Genomic DNA, 23,094 nt, shown 5'->3' on the forward strand with positions numbered 1-23,094 from the left:
TGCTCTCTCTCAAATAAATAAAATCTTAAAAAAATAAAACAAAATAAAAACAAAGCAACCTTATTTATTTCGCTCACCTTAAACATGACATTAATTTCTTCCCCCATTGGATCAGCATTCACCATTGTCACTTTTAGGGGCACAGCATTAGAACTGAAGAAGGAACATGACTACAAATACAACATGTTATGCATTAGAAAGGTAACACTGGAATAAAAATGGGTTTAAGATTTTTTGTCCTGGGGCACCTGGGTGGCTTAGTCATTAAGCGTCTGCCTTCTGCTCAGGTCATGATTCCAGCGTCCTGGGATGGAGCCCCACATTGGGCTCCCTGCTCAGCGGGAAGCCTGCTTCTCCCTCTCCCACTCCCCCGGCATGTGTTCCCTCTCTATCAAGTAAATAAATAAAATCTTAAAAAAAAAAAAAAAGATTTTTTTGTCCTAAGCATTTCTCCTTTCACTTGTTCCTCTGAACTATGGCAAATGAAATAACACATGTGAAGTGCTTTTCAGATCATCCAGCAGACAAGAGGTATTTAAAAATACTTTTTGAAACTTAAACATAGCATGAGTAAAACATCATCTACTACTCTCCAGACGAGAAGCAAAACTTTAAAAACTTGAGACATAAATTACTAACAGTGTAAGCTTTAAAAGCATCATAATTCCTCAAAAGAGGACAAAATTTTGTATATTCTTATCTTTCCTCTAAAGTACTATGATCTGGGATAAGATCTCTACTCCTATTTATGGTACTCTTATAATTAATAATTAGCCATGCAATCAAATAGTGACACTAAATTTAAAAATTTCATTATCAAAGATCAAATCTTATTTTAAAATCAAACTGGTTAAAAAAAACTAATTTAAGATAGACCAATTAAGGGAAACAAACAAAACCCAAGGAGAAAATGTGACCCTCCGGCCCCACCAATGACATACAACTCACGCACCCACTGTTAAATTTCAGTAAAGAGCAGCCATATATCAACTTAAAAAGAAATCAAATCTGAGACCCCTTTATGGATACTTGTAACGCTAGCCTTTCAAAACCACAGACACTAATGGATTAATTAATTGGTTGCTTTTGCTGAATTCATTAAGAGAAAATCCACTATTTGCATAACGACTGGCCCATTTTGAAATAAAATTACTCAATGCTGATGATTCAACTACTTTTTGATGGCTCTAAAAAGTGTTATAAACCTGGGAAGAGTCTTTCTGACCATTCACATGGGAGGAAAAGAAAACGCTATCGGTGACTGGAATTATAACATATGCCTACAAGGTAGCTATTATACCATAGTAAAAAATAATTTATTTTGAGACAGCAAATAATTTTATATTGCTTTTTCTTTCAGGAACAATGATTAAGTAAAAATATACTGAGGTAAATAAGGATCTTACACAGACATCCATAAATATTTATAACCAACCTATGCAGATGTTATCCTCATTTGCCTTAAGTATATCAGCCCATTTGCTTTCTTTCTATACATTTTTTCCCCACAAATTATTTTCAAGTGTAATACGAACTTATTAGTATTTTATATGTCACCTTAATATTTAATTCTTTTGCAACAAGACTTGGATTGAGAGGAAGACGGCATTTATTTCTTAGAAAAAAGGACTGTACTCGTTCCATACTCCTCTGAAGGACAACCTAGGAAAAGAGAGTGATACTGTAAGTACATAATGAAAATGAAGACCTACTTTTAAGACAAAAAAATTATGGTATGGACCAACTCAAATTTTAAAATACCCAACTGTCAAATGGTCAAAAACAAGTTGTTGCTAAAGAGTTAATTTTTACTATAAAAATAGAATGGGCAAAGGCATGGGGGGGGAGTACATATGGTCTATTTAATATATTAATTAAAACTCTCTAGCAGTCAAATGAATAGAAATTAAGCAGAAATGAGATGCAATTTTTCATCTAACAGATTAAAAATTTAAGGTAACACCCAGTTCCAGCAACAGGGCAGGAAAAGACACTTTTGTAATCTATTGGTGGAGAAAAAGATATAACTAAAAATATACACATTCTTGACTCAGCTATTTCGCCTATAGGAATAGCCTATAAGGAAATAGCAGCAAAGGGGCAAAAACTTATACACTATAGTTCATTGTAGGACTGGAAAAATAAAAATGTGTAAACACTTACAGAAGTAATGGTTCACAATTTACGCTACGATACCTTGTAATATTATGTACCCATTAAGAAACATGAAGTTTAACTATAGGTCTTCACACAAATTCAATAAGATGAAGTAAAAAAAAAAAAAAGCAATTATAAAAAAGAAAACCACAAAAAAACCACATAATTGCTGAAAGAAATTAAAGATCTAGATGAATGAAAAGACATCCTGTGTTCATGAAATGGAAGACTTAATATTATTAAGATTGCAGTATTTTCCAAATTAACCTACAGACTCAACACAATGCTTTTTATTTATTTGAGAGAGAGAGAAAGAGAGAGGGAGGAAGGAAAGTACAAGGAGAGGGAGCAGCAGAGGGAGAGGCAGAGGCAGGCTCTAATGCAGAGCTTGATGCCAGGACCCCGAGATCAAGACCTGAGACGAAGGCAGATACTGTACTGACTGAGCCACCCAGGCGCCCCACAGACTCAACACAATTCTTATCAAAATTCCAACTTCCTTTTTGCAGAAATGTATAAGATGGCCCTCAAATTCAGACAAAACTGCAAGAGACTTCTGAATAGACAAAAACAAAACAAACAAACAAAACCCTTAAAAAAGAACAAAGTTAGAGGACTGATACTTCCTGATTTGAAAACTTACTACAAAGCTACAATAAATGAAAACAGTATGGCATAAGAATAATCTTATAGATCAATGGAATAGAACTCAGAGTCCAGAAATAAACCTATGTCTATGGTCAACTGATTTTCATCAAAGGTGCCAAGATCATTCATGGGAAAGAAGTCTCTTCAGCAAATGGTACTGTGAAGTTTCGAAGATGCTGCCCAAGGGAAAAAGCAGTTCTGCAAAAAGCGTGGGGGTGGGGAGTAGGGAGCAGCCTCCAGGAGTGACAGTTCAGGGTTCCAAAGGTGTAGCAAACACATTAAGTGTGAAAAACATGGGAAAATAATGGAAGCTATGGAAAAGTTAAAATCTGGAATGAGATTAAATAAAGTGGCTGCTCTTTATAGGGAAGATAAAGTGATGTGGGTTGGATGACCAGAGGTTTCATGGTGGGACCATTTCAAAAAGCAGCACCTTTAAGTGGGCTGAATAAGCCTGTGTTTACAGACCCTCCAGTTAAGACAAACTTTGGCTATCGTATCATTACGAAGGGAGAAAATAAAAAAGTACAAAAAACTGGAGCAACAAAAAACAAAAAACAAATGGTGCTAGGACAACTGGATAATCACATGTTAAAGAATAAAGTTGAATCCTTACCTCAAAGCATATAAAAAAATACTCAAAATGATCAAAGACTTACATAAGAGCAAAACTATAAAACTCCTAAAACAGGTGTATATCTTTGTGACCTTGGATTTGACCACAGATTCTTAGATATCAAATGCACAAGCAACAAAAGGAAAAATAAACTTCATAAAATTAGTAACTTTTGCTCATTAAAGGATACTACTGAAGAAATGAAAAGATAATTCAAAGAATGGGAGAAAATATTTACAAACAGTATCTCTGATAAGGGTCTAATATCCCAAACACCTGAAGAACAATTCAATAACAAAAGGACAAACCAATTAAAAAAAAAAAAACTTAGAACAGAAATTTCTCCAAAGAAGATATACAAATGACCAAGAAACACATAAAAATGTGCTCAAAATCACTGATCATCAGGGAAAAGCAAATCAAAACCACAAGGAGATACTACTTCATACCTATAAAGATGACTATAATTTTTTTAAAAAGGCAGAAAATAACAAATGTTGGTGAGGATGTGGGGAAGTTGGAATCCTCATACATTGCTAGTAGGAATATAAAATGATGAAGCTACTTTGGATAACGGTTTGGTGATTCCTCAAAAAGTTAAAACATAAAATTGCTTTATGACCCAGTAATTCCACTCCTAGGTAAAGTGAAAAGAGGTATCCAAGCAAAAACTTACACACAAATGTTCACAGCAGCATTATTCATTGTAGCCAAATATTGAAAGAAGCCAAGTGTCCATCAACTGATGAATGGATAAACAAAATGTGGTATATCCACACAACGGAACATTATTCAGCCATAAAAAGGAGTGAAATACTCATACATGTTAGAATATGGATGAACCTTGAAAATATTAGGCAAAGTGAAAGAAACAAGACACAAAGGCCACATACTGTGTAATTCCACTTAAATGAAATGTCCAGAATAGGTACATCCATAGAACAGATCTATGCTTACCAAGGCCTGGGAAGAGGAGGGAATGAGGAGTGAGAAGTTAGTGGGTACAGGCTTTCTTTTTGGTGTGATGAAAATGTTCTGGAATTAGTGGTAGTGGCTGCATAACATTGTGAATGTACTAAAAGACAATGAATTAAATAGGTGAATTTAATCTCAACAACAATATGTATGTATGTATCTATGTGTGTGTACATGTATTTCTTTAAAAATTTTTTTAAAAATCCAAACATTAGTATATGTATAAGTCATATAAAAGACCAAAAAGGACATAAAGCAACCATGAACAGATACCTAACAGGGAGAAAATGAACTGGAAAATTTTTAATTTTAAAATTAATTAAAAATTTTAATTAAAAAAATTTTATTCTATAAATTATTTGGATTTTTTAAACATTAGCATCAACTCATACTTGCATTACTTTTACAGTCACAAAAAAGTAAAAAAAAACAAAAAAACAATGAAAAAGAAACTCAAGACAACAATTGTCACCAGGAAGGAATTCCTAAGTGTGGGAATTAAAATATTCATAAAATGGGAATTAAAAAAAACTGATTTTCTGCATTAGGTTGTAAAATCTTTTCCTATGGTTTTAAACAACCTTTGAATTCATCTGCTCAAAATAGCATAGGCATAGTTAGAGTCTACTGGATGTCTACTGGTAAAGAATAACAACTCAACAACATTATAGAGATCCTTTAACATCAAAATATTTATGTTCCCTCTTTTGAGTACATACCTGTCTGGCTGATCCACTAGCCTGCCTGACTTTTTCTGCTACTCCTCCTAAAAGTTGTACAAGTTTTGTCTGCTTCAAAAGTTCTTCTCTGAGTCCTTTTCCTCCTACTGAGAGGAGAGCACCCAAAACATGTTCATATCGGGCACCAAACTGTGCATCATGCAGGGCATCCTTGAGGAGCCTAATACAGCAAAATATTTATGTCAGCCACTTTGGAATCCAGAAATTTATTTTAAGCTACATAAGCAAGTAAAAACTCATTATTATGGGGCTCTAACATGCCAAGTATCTTTGCAATTAAGAGTTTTGTTATTTTGGGTTTTATTTCTGAGGACATAAAAATCTGACTTCTTTGTACTAATGCCCTTAATAAAACATCTGGTATTGACAATAAGCAGTCTGAGCATACCGTCTGGACTTTCAGAGTACATCATCTCCATAAATACTAGGAATGGAAATAAATTACTTTAAAAAAGTTTAAATCTTACCAATATAAATTGTGTGCTATGTGTATATTTCCCAATGCCCTGGACAGAAGGAAGCGCACTAATGAACTGTTCAAGTAAATCTCGTATTTCAAAGCCTACACATAAAGGAAAATAAGAATTACTAGTGGTTAAGCCCAAACTCCATTATTAGGATAAAATGATCAAAAGAGAAACTATATAAAACAAGATGTAAGATAACACTGATAAAAATGAAACAGATGAATTAACTTAGGCCAAATTAATGAAATCAAGCAGAAAACTGTAGATTTGGGAATACTATTTATTAAGTTTAAATGGCTAGTAAAGAAAAACCAAAGAAAAACTCAAGTCTGGTTTGTTCTGAGAATCTAAAAATGTGAAAATTAAAAATCCAGGTACATATATTTAATATTCAAGGGGACAGCTAACAATAGTGGAAAAAAATTCATACTACATCCAAATGTAAGGTACCTCAACATTCCACAAAAGTACTTTTAATCAAAACAGAACGGGGATCCTTTAGCAAGTTCCCTACTCATAAAAAATGGGTGGGAGAGTAAGGTGGACAGGTAACCTAGTAAAGACTCACCTGTACAAACTGTGGAAGAAGATCAGTTAGTTCATCATCACTTATAGCCTCAATCCACGTCACAGCTACGGACCTCACTTCCTGATCAGCAAATCTAGGGAAGTACACGAAAATCAAGATTTGATGGTGATTTCTTTCTAGTAAAGCTATATTTCCTAAAAACACAATCTTAATCTATACCTGACAAAGAATATTCAAATAGCTCTTTATTCAAAAGCAATGTGTCTCTTTCTTTCTTTCTTTGGAAGAAAAATCTTACTGTACTATGCAAATTCAACTTTAGGACTGTTCAGAAACCTTAAGCTTATGAAAATTTTGATCCGCATCATAAAAATACAACAAATGACTCAAAATTTAGAACTTAAATCCCTCTTTAGGTTAGTTTTATTTTTTAATTTTTTAAAGATTTTATTAATTTGAGAGAGCGAGAGCCAGAGAGTGCAAGCAGGGTGAAGGGCAGGAGGAGAAGCAAGACTCCCCCCTGAGCAGGGAGTCTGATGTGGGGCTCCACCCAGGGACTCCAGGATCATGACCTGAGCCAAAGGCCTAACCTACTGGGCCATTCAAGTGCCCCTTTAGGTTAGTTTTAAATGATATGACATCTCTATTCTTTTTCTAATTTGTTTTTAAAAGTAAACTGTACACCCAACATGGGGCTTGAACTCATGACCGCACTCCCCACCCCAGATCAAGAGTCTCGTGTTCTACTGAATGAGCCAGCCAGGCACCCCATGACATCTCCTTTTAATAACCCCAGCACAAAAGGTATGTTTGTAAAAATACACATTTACACATTTATATTGCACTGAACTGCTTTCATGTTAAAACAAAGGGAAGTACTCCTGCAACATAATATACTCTACTGGAAAAACTGACAACAATAAAAGTACAAAAATCAAAGGAGCATACCCAAGTACATTCAGTCATGGTTAACTTACTTTGAATCAAGTAGTTCCAACGCAGTCAGTGGGTGCAATGGAGACCACTGCTGAAGCAGTGAGTAAGTTTTGGCGAGATTAGCCCATTTCCAGTTTGGGGCACTTGCTAGTACTTTAGGAAGACAATTTGGGTGTTTGAGGCAATAATAGCGTTTCTCCCACAAAAAGGCTTTATCTTCTTTAGAAAGTCTGCATATATAACAGAATTAAATTACTTCTCAATAATATCATAATGACAGTTATAATCTCAATGATTAAAAATACAAAGAAGAAATTTATTCATTTTAGGACAGCCACTTCTTGGTGGAATCATTAATACTAATTTGGAATAGAAAAATGCATGTACAGCAAACACTACTAATTTCCTCTAATTTGGGGGATAGAAAGAAATCATTCTGCCTTGATAAAAGTCTTAGTTATGAAAATGAAGGATAATTCAGTATAATAAAAATTTATTGAGCTCCAACCAGATGTCAAGCACTAGAAATCAGAGTTGAATAAGCAGAACCCACCCTAAGAGATAGCAAGGATTTCACCCATTTTATACAAGTAAAATCGAATGTCATGCAAAAAAAAAAAAAAAAAAATACGCTATTACATTTTAGAGGATGATTTTAGAAGATGAGTATATAGCTCAAATGAGGAACATTCAAAATAAGAAGTACTTGTTTGGGAGGCTCTAATTTAGTCTTAATGACAAATGTTTATGTGAATGAAATATTCACTATTTTACTACCCATCCATTTTTGTGTACATGACTGATGCATTCATGTCATGTGGAGCACTGAAAAAAATTCAAATATTGCAAAAAGGTGCAGAGTGAAGTCTCTCCTTCCAGTTCCCCTCCCAGTGACAACTGCCTAATAAGCTTACATACCCTCCAGAGACAGTCTACTTGTATAGAAGCATATACGTAGGTATGTGTAGTTTCTTTTTTCTTTATGTAAAAGTAACACACCACATAAAATATTCGCCTTGCTTTCTTCATTTAACATCTTACTAATATTAGTACATATAGCTATAAGTTCATTCTTAATAGTTACATAATGCTCCATTGGATAAACGTACCATAATTTAACCTTTACTGATGGATACTCCCTGTCACTTTTACAATAATCCAAATACTGCAATGAATATTCTTTCCTCCGTAAGCAAATATAAAAGGTTTTCTCTAAGATATATAATTAAACAGAAATATAATCCTAGGTTACAGACTATGTACATTATGACCTTTACTGATTTTGGAAAATTGCTCCCCGAAAGCTCCTTAGCTAACAGTTTAATTCCTATTTTTCTGTATCCTCATCAACACTTTATGAGATGAAACATTTTAATTTTCAACGAAGTCATGTGTGTAAAATGTTATCTTGTAGTAATTTTCCTTTTCTTGATTACTGAGGGGTCAAACATCTTTTCAGATATTTAAAAGGCACTGTATTTCTTTTCCAAAAAATTATCTAGTCATATTCTTTGTCTATTACTAAGTTGTTGGTTTTTCTATTGATATGAAAAAGTTCTTTATATATTTTTTTAAAATTTACTGATATTTACTATAAATTTAGTTCTCAATGTTGTTTGCCTTTTGATCATGTAAAAGTTTGACTTGTACAAATTTTGAAAGTTTTATGTAGTCATATGGTTTTTTAATAGAACTAAAAACAAATAGAAAACTTTCCATACCAAGAAGATTACTATATCATGAACTAAATCAGGGCATTTAATAAACTATTAACTTGAGATTTACAATGTAAGAAATACCCAGGCAAAACAAAAATCAAAGGAGCATACCCAAGTGATGAGTCTCTATGAAGAATATCAAGAAGTTTCCCTTTAGTATCATTCTCCAATGTTTCTAAGTTGTGTTGCTGTATAATGCTTCTGTCAACTTGAGGAGTAGTATAAATGACATCAAATGTAGGAGAAGGAAAATCAACCTTAAAAATTTAAGAGTTTGATCAGATTGCAGCTAAACAGCCCACATATCTGCCACAATAACTTATCTTTAAGAAAGCTGATTCTTAGCCATCAGGGTGACTATTAGATTGAATACTGAATTAATGCTTCTTGTCCTTTCACTGAAAGTGATTACCATCATTGGTAATTCTCAAAAGCACATATATTGCTTAGGATGGATACAAGTTCATTGTTTTTGCTGTTTCTCAGAAATAGGAAATGGTTTATTAACATTTAAATCGAAGGTCCTAAGATCAAACAAAATCAATTAGGCTTTAGTTAACAATCCAAATCATGGAATACATATACATCTTAATAAGAAATTTCAACCTCCCCATGTATCAAGAAGTACCATTACCTGTAACACTATTCTTTCCATCACATACCCTTTTCTGGGTACTGTTCCAGGAACAGGATTTGTATGTGACGAAGTCCAAAGATACAGAAGCTTAGTTCCACGTGTTAAAAACCTTCATGAATGTAGACAAAAGAATACTGTAGCTTTCATTTATTTTTGTAGTTTTCATTTTAAAAATTGCTTCAAAACTCACACCACACACACACAGACACACACACACACCAAAAACTCACTTCACATGGTAATTTGAAATGGTTATCCAAACATTTATTCTCCATTAGATAAAAAGATTATCACCTTTAAGAACATACCAGAGTCACTAACCATAGTATATTAATACTTCAGATAAATGTACTGAAGAGTGGGGATTGGGACAAAGGGAGGGGAGAATGAAATAATGTATCTTGGGAGGAATGGGGTTGAGGATAGAATATAAAAGGGTAAAGACTTGGAGTCACTTATCCCCAAAGCAACTTTTAAAAGAGATCAAGAGTTGAATGCTCGTCTGACGGAGCTAGAGGGCATCCCCCACCCCCCACCCCGCCAAGCAAATTTTATAAATAGAAAGGTGAAGAACAGTCTTTAAAGATCATCTACAATGGAATACATCTCAAGGTAACAGTTTGGATTATATAACTGTTCACTGACTTTCACCTTAAGAACAAACCACATGCCAAGGAAACCAATACCTACTTTGTAGCAAAACACTAATCGTTTCAGATGAGAAGTTGTATCTTTGCTCTAAACCAGAGGTCAGCAAGCCTTTTCTGTAAAAAGGGTCAGATGGCAAATATTTTGGGCTTTTTGGGTCAGACAATCTCTGTTGCAGACTCAACTCTGCTGTTATACTGCAAAAGTCGCCATGAACAATACATAAATAAATGTGTGCTGTGTTCTAACAAAACTGTTATTTACAAAAAACAGGCAGTGTGCTGGAGTATGCTGACCCTTACCCTAGACCACCAATTTATGGTCTACTTAAAAACACTTATCAATAACACATTGATATATCTTTACACAGAATAAATTTCTGAAAAATAACGTGTGATATATAAAAGCAGGAAACTGTAAACTTCATCAAATTTTATTCAAACAGCAAATATCCTTTCCAAAACTAGACTCTAGTCTTAATGTTGTCTCTTGAAGGTTAACAGCCTTTAAATCTTCGACACATTGTACTCTTTTTCAGATCCACCCTCACCCCCAACTAGATTTTAAGGCAAATTCTGATATTTCATCTGTAAATAATTTTATATCTCTCTAAACAAGAAACACTGTTTTATTTTAAAACAAGTACAACACCATTATCACTCCTAAAATAATTAACAATAATTACTTAAAATCATCAGCTATCTAGTTAGTCCTCCAATTTCCCTGATTGTCTCACAAGTTTATTTACAGTTGGTTGTTCAGATAAAGATCCAAGCAACTTCCAACATTGCTTTTGGCTGATGTTGTTCTAAGTATATTTTAATTTAAGGGCCTAACTGCAGGCCCACCACCTGGTTTTGTAAATAAACTTTTATCAGAACAAAGCCACACTCATTTACATATTGACTATTGTTGCTTTTTGCCTTTGCTTTTGCATTTGTGACAGAGATTACAGTTAACCCTTGAATAACACCCTTGAACTGTGCAGGTCCATTTATATAAGGATTTTTTTGATACAATACTATAAATGTATTTTCTCCTATGACTTTAATAACATCTTCTTTTCTTACCCCACTGTATTATAAGCATACACTATATAATACATATTAATAAACAAAATATGTGTTAATCGACCACGTGTTATCAATAAGGCTTCTGGTCAACACCAGGCTATTAGTTGAGTTTTTGGGGAATCAAAGTTATATTCAGGTTTTTGATCGCACTAGGGGAGGGAAGGCACTGCTAACCCCCAAGTTGTTCAAGAGTCAATTTTTTTTTTTTTTAAGATTTTTATTTATTTATTCGACAGAGATAGAGACAGCCAGCGAGAGAGGGAACACAAGCAGGGGGAGTGGAAGAAGCAGGCTCATAGCAGAGGAGCCTGATGTGGGGCTCGATCCCATAATGCCGGGATCAGGCCCTGAGCTGAAGGCAGATGCTTAACCGCTGTGCCACCCAGGCGCACCTCAAGAGTCAACTGTATTATGACCTGCAAAGCCTAAACTATTTCTATCTGGTCCTCTTTACAGAAAAATTTGCCGACTCTTATTTTTATCTATGCATTCTTCCTTTTTTTTTTTTTTTAATCTCCGCCATTTGTTGAAGAAACCAGGTCTTTTGTTTTAAGAATTTTCTATACCCTGGATTTTACTGATTGCATTCCTCTAGTGTCATTTAGGATGTCCCTTTATCTCCTACATTTTCGTAAAGTAGTTAAATCTAGAGGCTTGATCTGATTCAGTTCTAGTTATCTCGCAAGAATATTTAATAAAGGTAGAACTGCATACTACTTCCTATTATATCAAATAAAGAGGCACACTGTTTGGTTTCTCTCTGTGTGAAGATAATCAGTTTGTTTGGGCCCAGTCTATACTACCCATTATAATGTTCCAGAAAAGTTAATCACTTAATGGTTTTAAGCAAGCATTGATAATCACTGCTTAAATCAATGGTTTTCAACCAAGAGTGATTTTGCCCCCATTGGACGTTTGACAAGGTCTGGAGGCATTGTTGGTTAGTAACTAGGGGTACTATTGGCAAATAGTGGGCAGAAGACAGGGATGCTGCCAAACATTCTACAATGCACAGGACAGTCTCCTACAGCAAAGAATGATCTGGCCCAAAATATCAGTAGTGCCATGACTGAGGAACGCTGGTCTTAATCTATTATTTCAGTAGGGGTTACAAAATTGTGATATTCTATCATTTCTTAAGCATTTATTAGCTGGAATTTTTCTATTAACTTTCTCACATCAATTATTTGGTAACCCTGAAATACAACTGTAAAGGATAGGCAGGTTAAATGCTCGATTCTGTTCAAAAATGAGTTAAGAACTCATTTGTTATTGAGGCTGACTGAAATGCCTGTAAGTTTTTTAGCTTCCCTCTGAAAATGACTTCATCAGGTTGTATGCAGGTTGCACCTTAAACATACATTATTTTTAAGATTTTATTTATTTGAGAGACAGAATGAGTGAGTGAGTGAGAGAGAGCACACGAGCAGGGGGAGAAGCAGGCTCCCCTGCTGAACAGGGAGCCCAATGCAGGGCTCCATCTCAGTACCCTGGGATCATGACCTGAGCCACAGACACTTAATGGACTGAGCCAGCCAGGCACCCCGACATAAGTTATTTTTAAAAAGATTTTCAAGACCAGGGTTTCTGATCACTATACTACAGTAAGTTAACTGAATTAAATCATTAACACTTTGTATTAATGTTTAAGCATCTTCCCTTTGAATATTTCTTGAATAGTAAGACCTAACATTACCTATCTAGATCAATTGCCCTACTCGGCAAAGTCTCAAGCTAAATGCCATCTGCTCACTGTTTTAACAGCAGAGTGCTGGATATAAACTATTTGTCTAACAAAAGTCAACTGCCCTTCACCTTATGCTTTTGAATTTTTAGTGTTATATCATTTATCTAAAAAAACAAAACGAAACAAAAACCCATTTATTACATTTACTAGACAATAAAAGTGGCAAAAAGTGATGGTACTTCTCTAATGAAGCAGAGATCCCTGGTGCTTTCAAGAGCAAGGTTTTCAGAACTGATTTATTTATTTAAAAGATTTTATTTATTTAAGAGAGTGAGCGAGAGAGCGGGAGAGAGAGAGAGAAGGAGCAGGGGGAGGGGCAGAGGGAGAAGGAGAAGCAGACTCCCTGCTGAGCAGGGAGCCCAGGTAGGGCTTGATCCCAGAGCTCCGGGTTCATGACCTCAGATGAAGGCAGACACTTTACCGACTAAGCCACCCAAGTGCCCCAGAACTGACTTATTGATAAAAATTAATGTTAATGATGCAATTACATTTAATTTTCTCCCATAACTGTTCCCTGACACTAATTTATCACAATTGAGGACACAATTTCCCTCCTTCACGTGGCCAATATTCTGTTTTAGAGTAATTACAGATTATATTTGCAAAAGATTCTAAATACTCATCTAATAACTTCAACTGCTTTTCTCTTGCCTTTGGTGGTTCAGAATTATTTCAGACATCAAATAAAATTTGAGCCTACCTAAAGGTAGTGAATAAAAAAATCTTATACTGCCTCCTCGAATGTGAGGAAAGTAACTAAAAGAGAAAAAATAAAGGAACAGATGCTATGTTTAAGTACATGGGAAAAGAACATTTCAAGAACAAAATTTGTGAAGTCACTGTATGATTTTAATAAATGATTACTAGAAAACCAAAGTGCATTTGCCATTTAAGAGGAAAAAGAAGAACTAGATTAGCAGAATTTTTCATTAATTTTTGTTTTATTGTAGGATAAATAGGTGAGTTATTAAATCACTTCTCAAAATGTCCCACAGAATACAATGTATCAAAACATATATTACAGAACAGAAAAAAAAAAAGTACCATGGTATCAAATAAATTTGAGAATGGCAATTTAGGGTAATAAGAACACAGACCCTAAGGCCAGACTGCCTAGATTCAAATCCCAATTCTACTACTCATTAGCTAAGTGCCCTAGGACAAGTCAGTTCAGCTCACTGTACTTTGATTTCCCTCTCTGTATAAAGGAATAGTAACACCTGCCTTCATAGGGTTGGTGTAATATGTATACAGCACTCAGACTAATACCTAGTATAGTAAATACTATGTGTTTGTCATTACAGTAATACTGTTATTAAACACAATAGGCTTCTTGACTGCAGAACTTCAGAGATACTTTAATATGCTAATGTGCTATCACTCAGCAAAACGTTACCATGTACTGTATGAAACATATCTGGGGCTTATTCAATTGATAGATTTTTTTTTTCCATTTAGACAGACACTTGATAGTCTCATGGAACATACTACTTAAAACATTACTAAAATAGTCAACTGAAAGGCCAGATAGATTACACTACCCCAGTGGCTATTAGACACAAGATTCAAAAGGAATTCTTTTACCCCTAAGGATCAGTAAGTTTTTGTACATATGTGAGACTTTTGGAGACTAAGGCCAGGGGCCCATAGCAGTAAAGGTAGATCACTCAGGTAAAGAGAAGGAAATAATGTGCAACTGAAACTGGAGAAGAATGGGAAAAGTATCAGAAGAAGAAAAATGGGAATTGTTTCATTGGTATCAAGGAAATTTATAAGACCATGACTATTATGTCAATAACACAGTACTTTGCATAAATGACAGAGAGTGAACTGGCTGCTGCTTTTCTCCTGGAATAGTGAGTGGCAAACAATCCTCTAAATACCCAGACAGCTATGTTCAAACTATAGCAGAATCACTTTGCAGTTTCTTCTGATCTGTGTCTCTGAAATAACCTCCTTTTATCACACTGGAAAAATTGAGGTAGCTCATTATCTCATATACGTCATTGTCCCCACCCTATTCTCTAGCCAATTTTGATGTTGAAGATGTGTCCACAGTAACTCACCATCACAACTCAGTAACGCTTACCGTTTAAAGTCAAAAAGAGGTAAAGAAACTTTGCCCAAAGCTTCTGGCCCCTTTCTCTGCTTATTAGAATCAGGGGAACTTCCACTGCTCTGATTTAAAATTCCAAAAAGAGTAAGGTGAAGAAGTGATTCTAATGGCAATTGTGATATCTGGATGGGAAAAATGATTCTAAGGGGGGGAAAATATATTAATAGAAAAAACAAATTAGATCAAATATGAAATTTAACCGTTTAATGAGACTGACAATTTTAGGTATTTTATTTGACTTATCAAAAAATCTTTAATCCCGAGTAACTTTTACTTAAGTAGCAAGGTTGGACAATATGTACTATAAAAAAAAATCTTAAATAAATTTCATTAAAATTTCAAATATGTAATATTTCTTAAAAATTTCTTAGTGGCTTTACTCAAGACCTGATAATGTCAATTTCTAGGCAAAATAACAGTAGTCACTTTTATTTCCTTTAGGAAAAACTAGGTGACTGTTCATGAGTATTTCTGATTCAGATATATATGTACATACACACAAGGAGACACATGTTTACCATTTCAAAAATTTTTTTTAAGTCTGAAAGGATACATTGGGTCAAAAGTGGTCACTCTGAGGAGTCGTAAGATGGTAAGTGTTCAAAATAAATGACACCTTTTTACCCATACATATTTTTTGTACTATTGTTTTCAACGCAGCATTATTTTTGTAATTTTAAAAAAGAAAAGAAAAATAGGGAAACAATAAATGCAGAATAAAAAGTTCTGTAATTACACACCTGCCTAAATAGTGAAAGCATTCCCTTACTTTAAAAATGGTATTTTAAAAATATTAACAGTGAAAGTATCTTGTACATGGATTTAGCTTTCTAATGTTAACCAAGAGCTAGGCTTCATATATACAGTATTGCAGAATAAATACTAAAGTAAGCAATGTTATAAAAACCGTATTTCTATGGTCTGTATGTACAATTATATGTAAATTTATAGTTTTAACTTGACAAAAGCCTAAGAACAATTAATGGCATGTTTCTGAATTTAGCAATATGTAGATTTTTCAGAACAGTATTTCATATTTTTAAAGGAGAATTTGTCTCTTTTATAGAATATCTAGAAGAGACCTTAAGATATAAGAATTTAATGGATTTTAACGGAAATTGTGACAAAAATGAAAACTAGGATGCATACATGGAAAAAAGTAACGAGGGCATACTGAAAAAATAAAAAACCAAAACTTTCACTTACAGTTCATCCCACTTAATAAGATAGAAGAAATTCTTATAAGTGCCAACCTTCTTTGATTGAATAGGTTTAAAAAGATCCTTTCCATTGTGAGACAGGGAACATATCAAGTAGTATTTTTCATAACTGAGAAAAGAAAGATTTTTTAATTTGATAATATAAATTTGTTAACTAAATTATTTGGTTACCATTCATTTGTATTTTTGGAAAACATCTGAAATTGAACTACTGCAAATTCTACAAAAATAAAGAAAATAAAGAAAAGTATAGTAGAGGGAGTACAGAAGGAAACGTATATCCCCAAGTGCCAGACTAAGGGGGCCATGCTAGAAACCTTATCACAATTTTGTGCTGGTCAGTTAGCTACTAGCTTTAGATTTTAGTTGAATGGCACTGAAGAATTATTTCTAGGTAAATTCTTAGGAGAAAAAGTACAAACATTATCTTCCGTAGGTTCTATTTTCCTTTGCTAAGTAACTGAAATAGAGTCCATTAAGCATATTAATGGAGCATGGGCCTGACTTGCACTGAGCCAGTCTTTCTCACCTATTAGGATGCTTCCATCCGTTGAATACATGCTGTTGTATTCTCATTAGACAGCAATGATTTAGCCCCTAATAGCCGCAAGTACAGAGCTGGTTAGATACCATCAGGCAGTCTTGGCTAGGAGCCTCAGGTTCAATAAAACTGTATTCTCCTAGATTCTAACTTACTGGTAGGCTTACCCATTAACCATTTTGTTCATATATACAATCCATTAATCATTTGAAATATATTTTAAATCTGATCTCAATGGTTCACAAAACACCTCTAGCTAACTACTTGACTACTTTTCTCAACCTCATTCTATTTATCCCTCTTTTCTTCAGCATTTTACTTTCTTTCCATCTTAATTATCACTGCAGTTTTCTGTATTGTCTTCTACTGAGTATTTGCTTTCCTCATTAGTATCCCCAAATTTGTGTGTGTATATGAATCTGTATGGAGGACGTGGAAGGTATTATCCAGTAACATTTAAAAGAATCAAATACCTTCACATAGCAGTAGTACCCACTTAAGGCAAGTTCCACGAGGGCAGAGATTTTTTTGTTGCCTTGTTTACTGCTGAATCCCTAATACGAAGAACACTACCCAAAGATGGTATTCGGTAAATATTTACTGAATGAGTTAATATATTACTTTCAAGTAATTATGTATTATATTAATCTAAAGCTCAATTTAAGCAGAATTTATGTTCGGTATCTCTTCACTAGTCTTTATTTTACTTTATAGAATTAAGTTATTATGGAACTATTTCATTAAAAATATTCAATTCAGACTTTTCAGTTTATATTAGTCATTTCATAAGCTGAAATTGGCAAACTTTGTGGCATTTTCAAAAAAAACAAAAAGGAAAAACCCATATTAAAAATTCAATAGAAATATGCTCTTGCAGACTTCAAAGCCTAGCAATCAGTAAATTGTAAACTACTAAAGAGGGGGAAAAATGTGCTAAAGCCTAGTGCCATAACACTGTTTCAAATGACCCTTGTTCTAAAGGAAAGGCTGAAAAACAGTAGTCATAAATTGACTAATTTAATTAGTATTTGCCTTTATAAGTTTAAACATATATTTTCCCGCCTTTTTTTGCATGTAGTGTGAGTGATATTTTTTTTTATTGCAACAGCTTCAAACATCTCTGCAATTTTTATGAAAACCACAAAGGTATCTGGTGATTGCTGTATCATACATTTAAATATTACGAGAACAGTGGATGGTTGACATTTTATGGAATTAGAACAGCTTCTGGGTAAAGCTGTACATATTCTGTTTTAAACAGCTACTTACTTTGATACCCAATTACTTGAAATTCCATGTGCAGCAAAAATTGTAAACTGAAGCTGTTCTGTTGTTGTCCATGCTTCCTTGATGTTCCTATTACTTTGGGCACAGTTTGCAGGACTCCTACCACAATTTGCATGGAGTCTGAGAAGATCATAAATTGCTGCAGTTAATTGGTCCATGCTTATTTGAACAGGATTTTCAGGATTCAGTGATCCTAGATTTAAAGAAATTGTTAATATAATTCCCTGAAAAATCAATAATTATTGCTATAATTTAAAGAACTTAAAGACATACCGCTAGACGAACTCTTGCTAGTATCTCCTTCTCCAGAGAGTGAAGTCACCTGCATACACACGTACAAATTAGTTAGAAAATTGCCTATGATGTATTGAATTAAAGGTAAAAATTAAATTAAATGCTATATCAGGAAACCTCCCAGAAGTTTCTGCAGAATAAAACAAAATAAAAATGCAAAAAGAAAGTGAAAAACCCAAACCAAATACAGATGATTTTTAGTTATCAAGAAAATCAGAATAACTGAAAATTAGTGCACAATATAGAAACTCAACAAAACCTGCCTCATTAAATCAGTCTAGTAATTAAGATTTGAAAACCAAAAATGATAAATACACTAATATGATACTTTATATTCAATTAGTTGCTTTACTATTAGTATAATAAGAATATCTTTGGGGAGCCTGGGTGGCTCAGTTGGGTAAGCATCTGCCTTCAGCTCAGGTCATGATCCCAGTGTCTTGGGACTGAGCCCCACATTGGGCTCTCTGCTCAGCAAGGAGCCTGCTTCTCCCTCTCCCTCTGCCTGCTGCTTCCCCTGCTTGTGCTCTCTCTCTGTCAAATAAATAAAAAAATCTTAAAATGGGGCACCTGGAGGGGGCAGTTGGTTGAGTGTCTGACTTGGCTCTGGCTCAGGTCGTGATCTTAGGGTCGTTGAGACTGAGCCCTGCATCGGGCTCTGCACTCAGTGTGGAGTTGGCTTGGAATTCTCTCTCCCTCTCCTGCCTCTCCCCTGCCTCTCTCTCCCTCTCCAAAAAAAAAGAGAGAGACCCAAATTTCTAACACCATATAGATAGGCTCTCTGTGAGAATGAATGGATAAAGCTATCTCTTAGATATCTGTTGAAAGGCATACCATCAATATAACGTTTCCTTCCTTTTAATTTATTGTGTCTTGTAATCCACCTTCTCTCACCCTTTCATCAGAGCTATGAACAACCCTACGAACAGAGGTAATTAAATCCCCATGGAAATACCATAGGGAGAGCTTTTACTAAAAGCAACAGTATGATATCAAGAAAGGACTCCCAACCTGGTTGTTTCTGAGGTAATAAGTCACTATTAGTGAGGCTTCTGGGTATTTTCAAGAGGAAGAGATATTGCCAAAAAAGAACTTCTCCCATGGGCAGTCATGGACATTTCCATCCAGAAGGACAAATGGTAACTATTACCACACAGGTTTTGAAGCTCAGTATCCACCTTGAACCCTCCAGCCAACTTGTTTATGCCACAATTCCTCCTCCACACATAAAATGTTCACAGCTTGACAATATCAACCCTCACAAAGCTCTTCCAAAGCAGTCTTAGGAATTCCCAACTTTGCCAAATTAGTGACCAAATCAACTCAAAAGTGAAAGCCAAGGTTAAAATGGTAACACTTTGTCTGGAAGAAGCAAAAATCTCCTAGTTTAAGTGATATTCACTGAAATACATATTTGCATTTAACAAAATGCTAATTACCAAAAGAATACTCACATCAGCACTTTTACTCCTCGGAAGATTAACTGCTCTCTTTAGCTTCTTTACTGATTCTGTAATGGCAAGAGTCTCTACACCATCTAAAGCGCTACAGATTTTTCTTACAGCTTTAATTACTTGATCTACTGCTCGGTGCTGGTTCTTTAAAAATAAAAAGTAAAATAAACATAAGTGTGTAGAATTTAAAGGATCTGTTTCAGAGATAAAGTCAGAAACTAGACATTTTAGATGTGCTTAAGAACAGATATCCTTTGCTCTTTTGTGATGAAAAAGAAACAAGATAACCTTTTCAATTATCTACATTATTTCGAATAGGAAAAATTGATTTTTCACTTTGCCTGAGACAATTATTCGTACGCAAATGCCATTAATTTCATATTAGAATAATAAATTAACAAATTACTAGGTCATTAAAAAAACTGGGGTTATTTTTTGCTCTCATTTGGGATTAAGTTCCACATTAAAAACACCAATCCTGCCTGCCAAAAATCTGGTATCAAAAACGAAGTTCTTCAGAGGTTGGTCACATACTAATGGGCAACAGTTATGAGACATAAGTCAACTTTTAAGCATTGTTTATATCTGTACAACCATCACTTTTTAAGTTTTGTCTGATGAAAAACCTTCCTTGAGGACAATCCCTCCACAGTATTTAACCATAGTTAATTTCACCATGATTCAAAAGTACACATGTACAAATATATTATAAAATCATTTACCAGATGAGAATATTTAAAAAGTATATATCTCATTAAGAAACATTCTTACATAATGAATTCATTAAACACTTATGCCAAACTTATATGCCAAGTACTGTTAGAACTTAGTACTGTACCATCCCTTAAAAATTTAAACTTTTCCACCCCTGAGGCTTGGCAACCATAAACTAAATTCTCCCTGTACTTCATGCTTAAGTAAAACCACCTCATTTTCTCAAATACCCAATTACCCTCCAGTCCTCAGGACCTGACAATCTGTTTTCTCGCTCCCCATTTTTGCTTACATAACATATTTCTGCTTACTTTTACTTCTACACCTTCATGCAAAAACCTTTCCAGTTCCCCATCATTTTTTATGTGCCAGTTGTCAATTTATTGTCTACCAATTCCAAATCCACCCTTCCTTGCTCTACTTTGTGATACTGAAGCTAGACCTATAAGCATTTCTCCTTCGCCAGCTGACCCAATGTTAGATTTTGTCAGTAGAGGGCACTGAAGGGACACTCATGCAACAGCAGCATGAAGCCACTTCTCGTCAGGGTTCTAGTCCTCCATTTTTTACTTGAGCACTGGATCCCGAAATCCTCAAAGACCAGCTCCAGCTGCAACGCCCCCCGCCCCTCCGCCACGGTGTCCCAATCTAACAACTCTATCAAGTTTCTTTGCTATAGGCAACCTATGTGGTCCTGTGACAGCCAAACCCTCTTAGAAGAGGCTGGATTTCAGCCTGAGGTTAGGTTCTATTTTAAGTCCTTAGAATTCCTTCACTATTCATTGTTCCTCAACCTAGAGTTGATAGTTACTTTTTCATACCTATTACTTCTGGACCCCTCAGAGCATGACTGGCAAACTTTTTAAAGGCCAGAGAATAAATGTTTTAGGATTTGTGGGCCACGCAGTCTCTGTCACAATTCAATTCTGCTATTATGGTATAAAACAGATACAGATAATAAATGAACCAATAAACACAGCTGTGTTCTAATAAAACTTTATTTAAAAAAATAGGCAATAGGCCAGATTTAGCATTCAAGCAACAATATGCCAAACCCTGCTTTAGAATCCTCTTTTACCCTTTATAGTAATTAACTACCTTTTACTAACTAATGACTCTTTAAATTTCCCTGTTATACTACTGTATTTTGTGTCTTCTAAGTTGGCCTCTAATGGCCTGATCTGCCTTATAAATGACATGTGGTCATTTCCCCCACAGTACGATCTATTTTTGGTCTGGATATTCACCTGACTTTCTACCCTATATCCTATAATAAGCCTCAGTTATATAAATATCCATGTAAAAAATTCATAGCATCTTCAACCCTAAAACTATACCCTATCAGAATCTTAACTACAATATCATACTCTGATCACAATCTCCTTTGTTCCCACACATTCATTCTGACTAAACGAAGTCCTTGAGCTCAGATTCTATTCTCTGCTTCTTCTACCAGGTAGCTGAATACTTTCAAAGAAAATCTTAGAGCTATACAGATTCAACATTCCTTAATTTCAGCAGGAATCTGCAGGCCACTTAATATCCCTTTTACTTGGGGCACCTGCGTGGCTCAGCTGTTAAGCGTCTGCCTTCGGCTCAGGTCATGATCCCAGTGTCCTGGGATCGAGCCCCACACCGGGCTCCCTGTTAAGCGTGAAGCCTGCTTCTCCCTCTCGCACTCCCCTTGCTTGTGTTCACTTTCGCACTCTCTCTGTCAAATAAATAAATAAAATCTTAAAAAAAAAAAATTCCTTTACTTGTTCTTGGTCAGTTTTCTTTCCCATTCTTCTCAGAATATGAAGCAAAACCATTATTCCTTGGCTCAAAACCTTTGCTGCTACCCTAACTTCATTTTAGTAAAATAAATTAACACCTTATCTCTAGAAAATTAAGGCCAGCAGGAATCAAAACTTCTGCAACTTCCTGACCTCCCCTAAAACCTAAATTAAAATGTACATTGACATAAAGACTTATTTGTGAATGTTTATAGCAGCATTACTCATAATAACTAAAAACTAAACTGTCAAAATGTCCATTATTTGGTGATAAACAAAACATGGTATATCCATACAATGGAAGTATTTAGCAATAAAAAAAGTAACAAACTGTGGATACACACTACAACTTATATACAACATGGACAGAGCTTAAAAACAGTATGGTATATGAAAAAAAAATCAGATGTAAAAGATTCCACAGGGTATGATTCCATTTACATGAAATCTCCATTAAAGGCAAATCTATCAAGACAGGAACCAGATCAGGTGTTATCTGGGGGTGGGTCTGGGAATGGGGAATGACTGCAAAGTAGCAAATGGAAACTTCTGGAAGTGATGGAAACTTTCTAAAGAACTACACTGTGGGATAATTATACAACTCTATGCATTTACTAAAAGAAATCATTGAATTATATACATCCAATGGATACATTTTATGGTATATAAATTATATCACAATAAAGTTGTAAAAAGATGTGGGTAATAAATGATAGTCACTATTTTAATAATTTTATTTTTTAGTCACTATTTTAGTTAAGACGGCCATGAAGACATCTGTGATAAGACATTTGAGTGCAGA

The 23,094-nt window shown here is 34.7% G+C and overlaps 1 protein-coding gene and 1 pseudogene across 1 annotated transcript in view; one reads left to right on the plus strand and one right to left on the minus strand.

The window, feature by feature from the left end:
• The window catches only part of PIK3C2A (phosphatidylinositol-4-phosphate 3-kinase catalytic subunit type 2 alpha), a 101,102-nt gene that overhangs the window by 21,145 nt on the left and 56,863 nt on the right, over positions 1-23,094 (minus strand). Inside the window, exons 9-21 of the mRNA XM_040638860.1 lie at positions 19,804-19,947; positions 18,329-18,377; positions 18,038-18,248; positions 16,214-16,336; positions 14,981-15,148; positions 9,421-9,532; positions 8,898-9,043; positions 7,110-7,298; positions 6,172-6,265; positions 5,604-5,698; positions 5,116-5,296; positions 1,558-1,662; positions 78-170 (exon numbers count right to left, since the gene is read on the minus strand). Coding sequence (XP_040494794.1) covers positions 78-170; positions 1,558-1,662; positions 5,116-5,296; positions 5,604-5,698; positions 6,172-6,265; positions 7,110-7,298; positions 8,898-9,043; positions 9,421-9,532; positions 14,981-15,148; positions 16,214-16,336; positions 18,038-18,248; positions 18,329-18,377; positions 19,804-19,947 — 1,710 coding nt within the window. The remainder of the gene's footprint in view (positions 1-77; positions 171-1,557; positions 1,663-5,115; positions 5,297-5,603; positions 5,699-6,171; positions 6,266-7,109; positions 7,299-8,897; positions 9,044-9,420; positions 9,533-14,980; positions 15,149-16,213; positions 16,337-18,037; positions 18,249-18,328; positions 18,378-19,803; positions 19,948-23,094) is intronic.
• LOC121104748 lies at positions 2,538-4,155 on the plus strand (annotated as a pseudogene).

The sequence above is a fragment of the Ursus maritimus genome, unplaced genomic scaffold, assembly GCF_017311325.1.
Source record: "Ursus maritimus isolate PB19 unplaced genomic scaffold, ASM1731132v1 scaffold_23, whole genome shotgun sequence".
In the NCBI taxonomy this organism is placed as follows: Eukaryota; Metazoa; Chordata; class Mammalia; order Carnivora; family Ursidae; genus Ursus; species Ursus maritimus.